The sequence below is a fragment of the Accipiter gentilis genome, chromosome 28, assembly GCF_929443795.1.
Source record: "Accipiter gentilis chromosome 28, bAccGen1.1, whole genome shotgun sequence".
Taxonomy (NCBI): Eukaryota; Metazoa; Chordata; class Aves; order Accipitriformes; family Accipitridae; genus Astur; species Astur gentilis.
The window spans coordinates 20,615,561-20,628,158 of record NC_064907.1 but is presented as its reverse complement, the minus strand read 5'-3'; the positions used below and the strand labels follow the sequence as shown (position 1 = coordinate 20,628,158).

The window sequence follows — 12,598 nt, the reverse complement described above, 5'->3', positions numbered from 1 at the left end:
AGGGATGCAAGTGTTATTGTGTTTGATGTCTTGCACATTGGGTATTGCTTTCTTTATTCCACATGGCAGGCATAAAGCTGCTTATATCCACGAAGAGAAAAAGCCAACCCAAATGGGCAGGATTATTTCTTTTTCTCAGCTGTGCCCATTGCAAAATTGATTCAGCCGACAACCTGTGAAATACAGTTAATGAGCTTGGGTTTCTGTCGCCCTGGGTCACCCCACGGATGAGATTTCCTACCCTCTGATGTGTCAATTTTCCACTTCCAAATTCAGTGCGGGTTGTGGAAGCAGAGTATTAACCGTGATTCATAAGTATTAGCGCAGAAAGAAAAATATTATCGGAAGTTTGAAGTACTCATCCTTCTTTGGAATAAGCCTAGGTAGAATGAACACCATACCGTATAGCTTTAAAAGCAGACAAATGAAAAAGAAGATGAAATGTTCTCCACAGGCAACATTACTTCAGCTTTGGCAGAAAAATATTTTCTGGGCTTCGATTGCAAAGAAATACAGAGCTTTCCCAGTTGCTTTGATGGACAGGAAAAAGAGGGTTATATGTTAGAGGTATAACTGCACAGCTTTGATCCCTGCAACCTTTTCAAATGCAGCGCAGACAACCACCTATTACAGGTGGCAAAACCAGACGTACCGAAAAGCAATGATAATTTCATCTGCTCATGCAGAAGCAAAGACAGTATTGGTTTTCTGATCTGGGCTCCCATCTGTATTAATTGGAAATGCAAATGCTGAGCAATTTTCAAAAACAATATTGCAAGCCAGTACAAGGGAGTGCTAGCTACCCAGAGTGTTTGATTTTAATAAACCAATCAACCCAAACCATGGGAGATGAAGGTGTTATGCAAACTGTTAGCATGCAAGGCACACGCACGCCGGCAGGAAGGCTCCATGGACCAGCACGGATTATTCATCCAAAAGCAACTTCTTCACTGAAGGAGCATGGGATTCGGCCGAAGAACTGACAGAGCTGTCACAGAGCTCATTGACGGACGTTGGCCCTGGCTGAGGGTGATGAAAGAGCTTCGCACCCGTCTGAATGGACGGAATGGCTTATAATTCAGCCTCTAAAGCCCTGCAGCCTCCTGCTGCTCACTGGAGGCAGAGGGGTTACCCCAGAGCAAGGGCAGGCAATGAGCTGCAGAGAGGACGGTCGGTCGGATGCTCAACGCACCGACAAAACCCCTGGAAAGCAGGTTAGGAGTGAACAGCTTTGCCCTAGTGTCCTGGATCTCCTCCAGTTCAGACTTCAAAGGTAATTTTTCCCTCTGCTAAGAACTCCCTTGCAAAAGGAAACAAAGCTGTTTTCTATTGGCATCGTTGCGGCTAAAATAAACTTAACGGTGGACTTTGCTCCACCAGAGATGGGATCTCAAGCCCCCAAAATAATGCCTGCGTTACCTCAGGAGGAAGGTAGCAGCGCTTCCCGCAGATGTCGGGAGGCATTCAGCCATGGAAAACAGGGAAATTAGGGTGCCAGCTCTGCAATTTCAATATATCCTCTCCCTGTTACCTCTCCGTTGACTTCATGGCTAAGCTGAAAACACCAAGCAGTCGCATCAAACAAGCATTTAAAGCCAAGAAGGGGCACACCGTTGCTGTAAGTCATGGTGGTGACTCGTTAGGATACATTAGTTTTCCTCCTTGAGATCGCCCAGACCATTCCGAGGGCTGCACGGAGAGCGCAGTAACGGCCTTACCATCTTCAGCAGCATCCGGTTGTCCCTGAGGCTCCCCACCATGCCGACGAAGGAGACACCAAACATGGTGAAGCCCAGCAGGAGGAGGATGATGGCCGGAGCCAGGAAGATACCTTCCAAGGTCTTGTGCTTTTGCCTCTCCACTTCGGCGTAAATCCCAACACACAGGATCACGAGGCCAAGGATCTGCAAGGGAAGTACAGGATGGGATTCAGACACCAATGGGGAAAAAGCAGAGGCTTCGAGGGAGAGGAGGAGGTAGAAGGTGTCCCAGATGGCCAAGGAAAACCCACCTAACTCTGGGACGTTAAACATCCAATCCCAAATGGTGCCATCAGCACTCGGCACAACCCCTTTGCTCAATGCTGGGCTGCTCTTACTCTGGCTGGGAAGGGGACGTATAATTGCAGCGTGATCAATCTAGCTGGACAGCTTTAAGCTAGTTTTTGCTAGGTTTTTCCTCTCCCCTCCCTGCTTGTATCTTTATAGTCTGTCTGGATGTTCAGCTTGGCCCTTGCCTTGGGTTTGACAGACCCAAAGGCTGATAGTCAATTAACACCAACAGCCCACCCTCCCAAATTCCACCCTTAGACAGCACAATCCCCAAAACGACTCATTTCACTCCATCGATTTTACACCTGGCTCGAGCACAGACTTGCACCCAAACCCACGGTGAGCCGCTCACGCTCTCTTCGCACGCCAGCACCAACAATCAGAAACAAAGCTCACTGCACCGTTACGAAGAACTTTTGATCCCTGGATGAAAAGTACCATAAAGAAAAGCAACGGATTATTTATGACAACCTTCCTCCCCTCTCTCCCCCTTCAATGAAGCAGCTTTAATTGAAAAAGAGAGCCTAACGATGCCAGGATAAAGCAGGGCTCCAAAAAGGGCTGCTTGCATCCCTTCAGTTCCTTCAACATCAAAGCCAGCAACACGATCCCAAGCGTTTCGTGCTGTCAGGAGCCATTCGCATCGCGCCCGTCGGCCCCGCGGCACAGCCGGGGGCGAGCGGCTTCTCAGCCAGTGCCAAGCTGACACGTGAAAAGGTCCTCGAAGAAACCAAGGAGCATCTGGAGCCCTTTCACGTTGCTTTTTGCAGCCCTCCCCATCCCAAATCACAGCTGGACGCTCCTGAGGGCAAGCCCCCGGCCGCAGAAACCCATGCTCAAAAACCTACATCTCCAAAGAGGGGAAAAAACCTTTTTTCACTCTTTTTCCTTTGCTTTCACCGTTCCAAGAGGCTTCATTGCTCCTAATGAGTTTGCTCAAACTCTTCCTGTTAATTCATGCTGACAATTCAATCCTTAATTTTCATGCACAATCTTTGCTTTTTTGGGGGGGGGTGATTTTTATCTTCTCCACTCTGCCTGGACACTATTTCTGGTGTGTTTTTGTAGCTAGTTTATGTCTATCAATCACTGTCTGCTTCCAGGCTCCATCTCATCTATAAAAGAATTGAAATCTCTCGGAAAGTGAAATTTAGACTTGTGACATTTCAGTTGTTTGAAACTAAACAGGCAGGCCTCTCTCTGATAACAGGCTTTTAATCACAGTTTCATCTTTATACTCTATTTTAAGCATCAGGTCGGTGTGCTGGGATTAGGTTTGATTTAATGTTTATCTCTTCTACGGTGTCCCAGGAAATACATTTGGCTTTGAAGGTGGGGGGTACACATTAATGCACACCATGCGTCCCCCGCTAATCCCCGCCGTTCCTCCCGTGTGCCAATCAGAATCACCTTCTCCACTTTAATTAATCCATCTGCAAAGCGAGCGAGGGAAGAGATCACGGAAAGTGCACAGCGCAGACTGGGAGGGGGGAGGTTCGAGGGCTGGGTGCTTGAGGGGCTGAGGAAGCAGCGTGCATGGGACAGGCTTCACCCGCTAGCGAGGGAGACAAACCGAGGAGGGTTTTCAGGACGGACATGTGCATTGCTTAAAAATAGCTTTTCCAGGGCTGAAAAGTACCCTTGAAAAATTTAAAGCCTGGAGTGGCATGCATGAGGCTGCTGCAGAGCGGTGCTGGTCCTTCCTCCCAGCATCGCTGGGGCCATCCCTTTGGCAGGGAAAGCCCCCACCAGTGCCATGCATAACACCTTTCAGAGGGAGGCGTGCACCGCTTATTTGCCATGCAAATGCAATGGGGAAATGCAAGTGCAATGGGGGAAAAAGTGCTGCATGGTACGGGGAGATACTGCCAGCAACCCAAGCCATGCTGCATCGCTTTTGGGGGGTTTCATGGCTTAGAAAAGGCTGCATGCTATCTATGCCCAAGCAGCTGGGACTAACAAGCCAATATTGAGCTGATCCACCTGAATTTCTTAGTCCTCTCCTTGCTTAGCTCCTAGTTTAAAAGATCACCCAACCCCTTGCAACCTGCTTTGCTAAGGATTAGTGCTGCAGGCTGGACCCCAGCCCATCTCCACACCCTGCTGGCTAAAGAGCACCCTCCGGTTAAAAAAAAAAAAAATAAAATAAAAATGAGTGCATTCTACTCAAAGCAGCTTAAAGCACAAGAAAGCATCTTGCAAAGCAACATGCACCTCGAGGAAGGGAATGGATATACTGGCACATCTCCCAGCAAAGGCAGATTGCAAAGGAAGGCTTGCTGGAATATAATGAGTTTTGGAACGATGAGCAGGGAACGATGCTGTTGCAAGATGGGTGGCAGAAGGATTTGGATGGAAAATAGCTGGGGAGAAAGACCAGCGTTCCCTGAAAAGCAGCTTTTCTGTGAAAAATGGTGGATTTGGAGCACACCGGCGACATCAAAGTCTTTGCCAGGACCTATGCAGCACGGTAAAAAACTGCAAGGGGACTAACCATGTATTTCATCAAAAACCTGATCAGCCTATCCCCCTTCGGCCGGAGATGAGCATCAAAAGCAGCAGGAAAAGTTTGCCTCACCCCTTGCAAAGCCTGGCTGCCCTGGTTTCCATCACTGGGTTTCTCTGGAGGGGGGTTGGTTTTGCCATATGAATTCAATCAGCATGGATATTTTTGATTCCTGGCATCACAACCCTTTTCTACCACCCACACTTGATGACATGTTAAGGCACATAATGAAGTTTGCTGGTAAATCCTCTGTAGTTACTTATTAATTGCCCAATGATCACCTTAATAACAGTGCAAACACCAGGATAGACAGCAGCTGGTAATTACAACTGCTCTGCAATGCATCTAAGAGAAAAAGCAAATCTGCACTTACTCTCTAATGAGAGGATGATTACCCCATTTCTATATGATAATAACCACGCAATCGAACCGCCACCATGGGGAAAGCCAAGGGGGTGGCTGTGAATCCACCAGACCTTGCAGCGAAGGCATCTTGCATCAATTCTTCTCTTACAAGCTGGGAAGAAATCACCTTCGGTTTTTAATTTCAGCCCTGCTTGATTTTAGTGCATATTGGAGTTTGTACGAGCTGAGCGGGCAGGGGATGGAGGGCAGCGAGCAGCGGCCCCGGGACGTCCAACCACAATTCCCACCCCAAAAAAGACCCCTGGGACATGCTCTGCTCCCGCCCTCCCATACTCCTGGGTAGATAAAATTGCAAATTTGAATTTTGCAGCCCAATATGAGTTTCTATGACCAACTTTTCCCCCCGCCCCGGCCAGGATTTTAGCAGCCTCTGAACCCACGGTTAAATGCAGGGCTGTTTCCCGACGGAGACAGGAAGACCTGACATGTCACACCACGCTGCTATAAGGCTTTTGTGCAGCCCCCTCAAATCAGCTCTGACAACAAGAGCGAAAACTCAACAGAGCACAAACCAGGGAAGTCCGATCCTTGGAGCGATGCTGCAAAACCTGACAATTTAAAGAGCTTTTCTCTCTGCTGAGAAGCTGCAGATCTGCCTGAGCCCCTTCCCCACCCACCTTTGCAGCCTATTTCCAAAGCTGTTTCACTCCAACCTCGTGTGTTCTTAGTGGGATAACAGAGATGCTGGTTTTCCTCTCCAGGCATTTCTCCTTCTAACGGCAAGGAAAGAGCTGGGGCAGGGAGTTGGGGACCCGGGAAGGAGAAGAGCTAAAGGTGGAAATCACTGTCCCACTGATCACGGAGTCATTTAGAGACCTGGAGGTCAAGAAGTGGGATGAAAGGCAATTAATGAACAGAAAACAATATAATACACAGCTCTGATGATGCTGGCAGGGCTTGGGGAGTGCCAAACGGGTGGCTGGAGCTCACTGCTAACCCACAGGTGAGACAGGGAGTTCGCAAAACTCTCTTCGAGCAATGGGCTCTCTGGTGCTTGTGATTGCTTCTCCATCCTTGCATGACTTGGCTTTGGCACAGAGGCAGCTACCTGATGCTGACAAGAGACATGCATAGTCCTACCAGTGCTAACAAGAGACACGCACAGTCCTACCCTGTCCTAAAAATCCCACTAAATCCCTAAGAGGTGCCACATTCCCCTTGTCCGAGACTCCAAAGACCCGAGTAACAGGAGTTACTCTCAGCCACAAGCAGAGCAAACGGGTACCACGAATCCAAGGGGATGTTAACACGGCCAAAGCAGCTCAACCTCGAAGCCTGCCAAGGGCCAAGCAAGAGACATGGCTCGTTACAGGATGAACAGCATTAATTGGATGAGTCAACACCGTGCTAAGGCGAGGCAGTAATTTCTCCTTATTCGGGAACACCAAAAAGTCACAATGACAGCGGCTTCAAGCCCACGCAGACCCCGGCAGCCAGATTACGTGAGTCAGAGCACTGGTCCAGGGAGGAGAAGAGGGAATGGGGCACCATTTCGTTCTCCATCCAAGATAACCAGAGATGCAAAACTAAGGCCAAAACTCTTGTATTTCAAATCCCCAGCTCACAGCAGAATCGTTCTTCCCAGCTTTTGAAGATCCATCTGTCTTCAAATTAGCAGAAAGGGCTCTCCTGCTCATCCTCATAAGGATTTATTGTAATGTGCAGGAGAGAAACCATGATATAGAAAGTGCTGAATGCTTTTAGTCATTAAAAGATAGAATCACGGGATTAATAATACAGCGATTAAATACATCAGGTAATGCTTAACTGCTGACGGTACGTAGGAATGGAAAAAAATACGCTCTCATAAGGTTCAATTAAAATAACAGTTTTCAATTTTCTGAGAAAAGTAAGAAGAGGAAAGAAGCATTTATTTTTTAAAAGAAAACTTCAAATCTACGGTCCACCAAGTCCTCAACAACAAGGATTAAATCTACCTGTATAAAACCAGCTGGTCCAACCCACGATGCTCAAATGCCTCTGCCCTTTGCTCCACGTTTGGTTTAAAGCCACTCTCCGGCTTGTCCCACACTCCCTTACTGATTTTTCCCACCTATAAATAAGTGCTTTCATTACAGGAAAGGACTGGAAAGGATCTAGCGGCACCAGATCCAGCTTTCTGCAGGCTGGGACAACTCTATGCTAGAAAACCATGATGCATCTCACCCCAACCCTCCTCGATCCTTCACGGTGAACCAACTCAAGTCTTATTTAACTGAGTTTTTACTCAGGGGGGTTAAATTTTCAAAGCCTTCATGCAACGCAAGCGAGAAGTTCCTACACAATCATTTTTTATCGAGTGCGTTTGGCCAGAGTGAAAGCCTGCCCTGGTCACGTCTAGTTAACGAGGCTTTGAAGGGCTTGGTAGCTCCATTGAATTAATACAACAGCAACATGTGCAAATGAGGCCAGAAGTAGGTCAGGCAGCTGAAAAGCTCGCAGCAGCCGCACGATCCGTATGGATTTGATGGAGCAACGTCCCCACTCAAGGACCGTTCCGGGGTCGAAGGCAGGCTGGGTTGGAGCGATTCAAAGCAACTTTTTTTGCAGTTATTTTCCAGTCACTGGGAAATTATTGAGCCTCTTCTCGTTGGCGGACTCACCAGGATGCCCCACTGAGCGCCCCAAAATGCCTCAGCAACTGATAAGCATCCAGCATCGAGACTGTGCTGGTTCATCCCATTGTTAATCTGCATTTGCAAAGCACAGCCCCAACCTGGGTTCAGATTAATTGGGAGCAAAAAACCTGCGCCTCCTCCCCCTCCCTACAGCTGCTTCAAGGCATTTGGGGAAACCTCAAACCGAGCAAAACTCAGCAATTTAGGTTTTCCCACAGATTAATTTTGCAAGCAAAAATATTGCACTATCCTTACCCAAAAACTCAAACTGCAGCCACAAATGGGTTAAGAAATCAGGATTTTTTTGCTCTCACTCTCTGCAGCAGGAGTCCCTCGAGAGTCCTGGCCACTCTGCGGGAGATACTCGAGTCTCCTCTCCCCTCAGGAGTCTTCCTACCCAGCAGGCCACGAGGAAATCAGTGAGATATTGTACAAAACCCCTTCCTTTTTTCTTATTCACATTCATGCCCTGGGGTGGGCACAAGTCATTCGGCGCAGTGAGACAAGCTTCGCAGTCCCCAGCTAGGAAGGGTGAGTGCTGCCCTCCCAGTGAGCTCATTCATTAAAAAAAAAAAAAAAAAAAAAGCATTTTCAAACTCTGCTTGTAACCCTGTTCGCTGTTCACAGCCTGCCTGGGAACTTGCGCAGATATTTCTGCAATTGCACCTGTACAATTAGATACGCATACCACAATACATGCCCAGCAGGCAGTTGTGCACAGGGCAAAAAGTATTAATTAGACCTCAGGAGAAAATATCTGTAAATGTGGACTGGATTATGCAAGATTAACCCTAGGAAGGTGCTAACTTCGTATCTCATGCATTAACTGAGGATGCACAGACCCTAAAGGGCCGGGGAATTTCTTGCTTTCACCTCCCCCGCTCCAACAAGTGCTGGCACCTCCCGGGTGCCAGGGAAGCCTCGCCCCGACTGTAGCTGCCTCAATGATTCAAAACTGCTTAAAAACAAGCTTTAGTTTTTCCTCTTAGAATAACCAACCCAGCTAAAATACATGCCACTCAATGTCTGCTTTCATGCCTTGTCCCGCTTGAACACTGTAAAGGCAACGGCCGAGACGGGCAGGAGGGATCTGGCTGGCAACATCGCCCGAAGGGTGCTTGTGCGCTGAAAACATTACATTTCCGTGTGTTTATGCTCCAAATGCCTTGAAACGCGACTCGCTGCCATGAGGGATTTGCAAGAACGGCTCTGGGGAAGGGCAATCCCAGGGAGGTGCTCTTAAATCCACCAAACCCCACGGTTTCACCCAAGATTGCCCAGTTTGGACCCAGCTAGCACCACGCACGAGGGGCTTCGCAGCACCAGGTTTTGCCGCAAGGATTTGATACCTTGGAAGGGGAAATCTGGACACTGAAAAGTAAAATCCAACCCACGGGGGTAGTATGGTGGGGAGAAACACCAGGAAGGACAGAAAAGCAACCGGAGCACCTACCGAGAAGAGGGTGGCGTAGGTGGACAGAGCAAATTTGATGCTGTAGTAATAGAGGTGGGAATTTCGGCACTCGGAGGCTTGAGCCATCCTCGTAGCTCCGTCGAGAGGGGTTTGCTTGCTGCCCACCGGACCCTCTCTGCTCCGGCCGGCTCCCGCCCTCTGCCGCGGAGCCAAAAAAGCGTACACATGCACAGGAGCAAGGCTTAAACTTGAACTGCTCGCTCCAACTTCCGCCTGGCAGGAGCAGAGAGCAATTAGAGGAAAGGCAGCAGCGGCACAAGCGGCCGGCGTTAACCCTTCACGGAGTTCGTTGCCTGGTTTTGCCGCTGAGAGCAACAGCAAAGCTCCGCTTAAGTGGATTTACTCCAACAATTAATCCAAAAACGGGTGCGCGGGTGGACCTCCAGCAAATTTTGAACAGCAAACGTGTTGCAATCAGGGCCTCCTGCCCTTGCCATCCTGCAGCCAGCCCAGGAGCTCTCCTGCAGCAGCAAAGGGCGAAGTGGCAGCCCAAAATCTAGCAAGAACAGGGACAGATGCCCCTCAGGTGGTCGCTTGGAGCCCAGGACCGGAGAGCGATGTCCAGATTTACCTGTTGTAGCTTGCTACTGTGAGCAACAACTCCCTTTCAACACCACCTTGAGCTGCCTGGCGCTTGCGTGAGTAGGAAGAAGGAAAGATAAATTATCACAGCCAGGTTTGGTGAGGTTTAACGCTTGAAAGAGAAGGTGTGGGGAGGAAGAAACCGGCACCAGGAGACCGCACAGCTCCTGGAAGCATTTGTACAGCCATACAAATGTAGTACTAGAGAGCGTAAAACTGATGTTTAATAAAAAGAGCCAAAAAAGGAGCTTGGGAAAGCTGTGTCTGCAGTCGTCTCCGACGATGAAGAGGAGCACCCTTAATTTCTGCAGCTTGACTCGTTGCAGATCAGAGATGGGAAGAAAAAGGGGAATCATCTGCGATGCAGCTCATGGCCTGGGAAATGTTTAAAAAGCCCAACTCTTGGGAGGAAGATGCTGCTTCTCTCTGGAGTAGCCAAATGCAGAATTTAAAGCAAGGTTTGAAGAAATAACAGAGACTCAGGGCTGCACCCAAAGACGTGGGATCTGTATTTACCCAGCTCGTGGCAGATGTTGAGTAGTTCAGTGCAGCAGAGATCATATCCCTTTCCTTTTAGTATATAAGCTGCAAGGGTGAGAGCAGAGATGGTATGAGAGTTACATGATTATCAATGGCCAGAAGATCCCAAACGCTGAGGATGTTACACTTTGGGATATGATAGCAGGGTGAAACATGTCCCAAAAATGACATTTCTGGACATGATTTAGCTACGGCTAGCTGTGACCAGGCTGAACAAGCAAAGAGAGCAGTCAACTTTTCTCCCCATTTTTTTAAAGGTAATCTAAAATGAACTTTTAGTGTGTTGGAGCCTGGTTTATACCAGCACTTTCCATTTGCTAACACCCAATGAAGCTGGTGCTGTGAACGCCCGTGCAAAGGAAGAAAACAGCAATAGCATTGCCAGCACAGAGCACTTCTTTTTACCAACCTTTGCTTGGAATAAGAAATCCCAACACCCAGCACTGAGCAAGAGACATTTGGGGAGATGTATGATGTATTTCCTCCACCCTTTCTTTCCTTTTTGAAGGATGCTGCAGCCTGGAGAAGAGTCAATTAAAAAAAAACCCAAACAAACAAACAAAAACCCAAAACACTTGCCCCCATAACTTTTCTCTTGGTTTTCTAACCTCTTCCCATCAGGTTTGACTGTGAACCAGCACAGGGGCTGCAGGGCTTATTTTCAACTCATTGCACAGAAAAATCTTGGCACTTAGTGACTAAGTCTCTGTGCATTCACCTATTTATGTAATATGCTTTCTTTGCTTTAATTCAGAAGTCAACTTAGCGTGCAAAAGAGCAAGGGAGAAATAATATTTCCCTACAAAACCAGGCTGTGATGCAGCTAAGGCATGTCCAAAGCAGTATTTAAATCATTAAACTATCAGATCCATAGATAATGCCCAACAGCGCCTAAAATTTCCACATTAATTTGAAGCTACATTTAAGAGAATGATTCACCGTAAAACTTTGTTTCACCCTAGGTTTTACTAGTAATTCAAGGCTCTCTCTCCTCCTCCACTGAATCACAGGCAAACCCCAAACCTCCAGCAGCATAAATCAGGCCAGAACACCACGTGCACATCACAGGCTCTTCCTCAGCACCATTTCCCCATCAGCCAGTAATTAACACCCGATATTCTGTAAGCTGTTAATTATGCCACACAACTCACTCCTAAAAAACCAGATTTGTGCCTGCAGGGATGGGAACAGCAATAAAACTCTCTGCCTACTTCCACATGACACCATTAACACACTCAAGAAAGGAGAGAGTTGCTTTCCATGGCACCGATTTTCTCTGTCACTCGGACCTCAGCCTGGAAGGATTGCTGGTGCAGGGATACAGCAGTCCCACAGGTGAATCAGGAGTTATTTTTATTCCCCTTAAAAATTCCTTAATGTGAATGAAAGCACATTTGCAAAAGCAGCAGCAGGTCCCTCTCCCAGTTCCTACCCTCGTGTGCATCAGCAGGAATTCAGTATTTCCCCTAGCAAGAGAAAATTCCCTTCATTAGGCATCCAGAGATCTTTAAATTTTACTTTTTTTTTTTTTTCCCAAGCGTATAAAATTTTATAGAGTGCTTTCCTTCCTGCAAGAGACGATAAAGAATAAGCGGTCTTCTGGTGGCACAAATGCGGACAAATGGTTTGCTGCTTGGCTCTGTAGAGATGCACTCGGAGATGAGTAGACAAGAGCGAACCTTAAATCATCCATTTATTTATACTAATATTACCGTAATGGATAGATAATGCACAAGCCCTGCTGGACACCAGGGAGAGGCAGGCGTAGCTTTTAGAAAGTAACATTGCATTGAATAAATTCCGCGGTCCAAATTTAAACAGGACTTGAAACTTTGCTCTGTTTAACGTCACTCTGGTGCAATGCTCCCAGAGTATGGAGAAACCAGGAAGGGCAATGGGAATAGGGTGGGGTTTATTCCCAAATATTTTTTCCCTCCTCTGGCAATGCTGCTGGAGCTGGGGGAAGGTCGTAGAGCAGCTTCGCACACGGGGAACAAGCAAGCCCTTATTTAGGGGGTTTTAATCATTAACACAACACTGCTTCTGGCAGCGTTAGGCCCCGGCAATTATTAACTGCAGGAAGAAATGACTCAGCCAGCATTTAATGCTCAGAACCAACAGAGCCCATTCAAACTACTGGATGTCAACCAGCAGCCAAAATTTGGGGGTTTGCAGCCATTTGAGGGGACAACACTGCTGCTGGAAGGAGATTTTCCACTGGCAGACCCCTGTCCCCCTCTAATACCCGGAGGATGGGGATCCCCTTCCCACCCCACAAATCACCCCAGGCTTTACAGGCAGAAAGTTTCCTATAATAATCCAGTAAAACAAAAAAACAAGGCTGCAGGAAAACACGCAAAGCTCTCTGAAGGACCAAGCCATGCTATTAACGTGCTCTCGG

At 47.8% G+C, this 12,598-nt stretch overlaps 1 protein-coding gene across 2 annotated transcripts in view; it reads right to left on the bottom strand.

The window, feature by feature from the left end:
* LOC126051740 (tetraspanin-15-like) overlaps positions 1-9,260 on the bottom strand; it is a 45,074-nt gene extending 35,814 nt beyond the window's left edge. For both annotated transcript variants that reach the window (XM_049831338.1, XM_049831337.1), the window contains exons 1-2: positions 9,055-9,260; positions 1,719-1,904 (exon numbers count right to left, since the gene is read on the bottom strand). In XM_049831338.1, coding sequence (XP_049687295.1) covers positions 1,719-1,904; positions 9,055-9,141 — 273 coding nt within the window. In that variant the 5' untranslated portion in view covers positions 9,142-9,260. The remainder of the gene's footprint in view (positions 1-1,718; positions 1,905-9,054) is intronic.
* Positions 9,261-12,598: the final 3,338 nt, after the last annotated feature.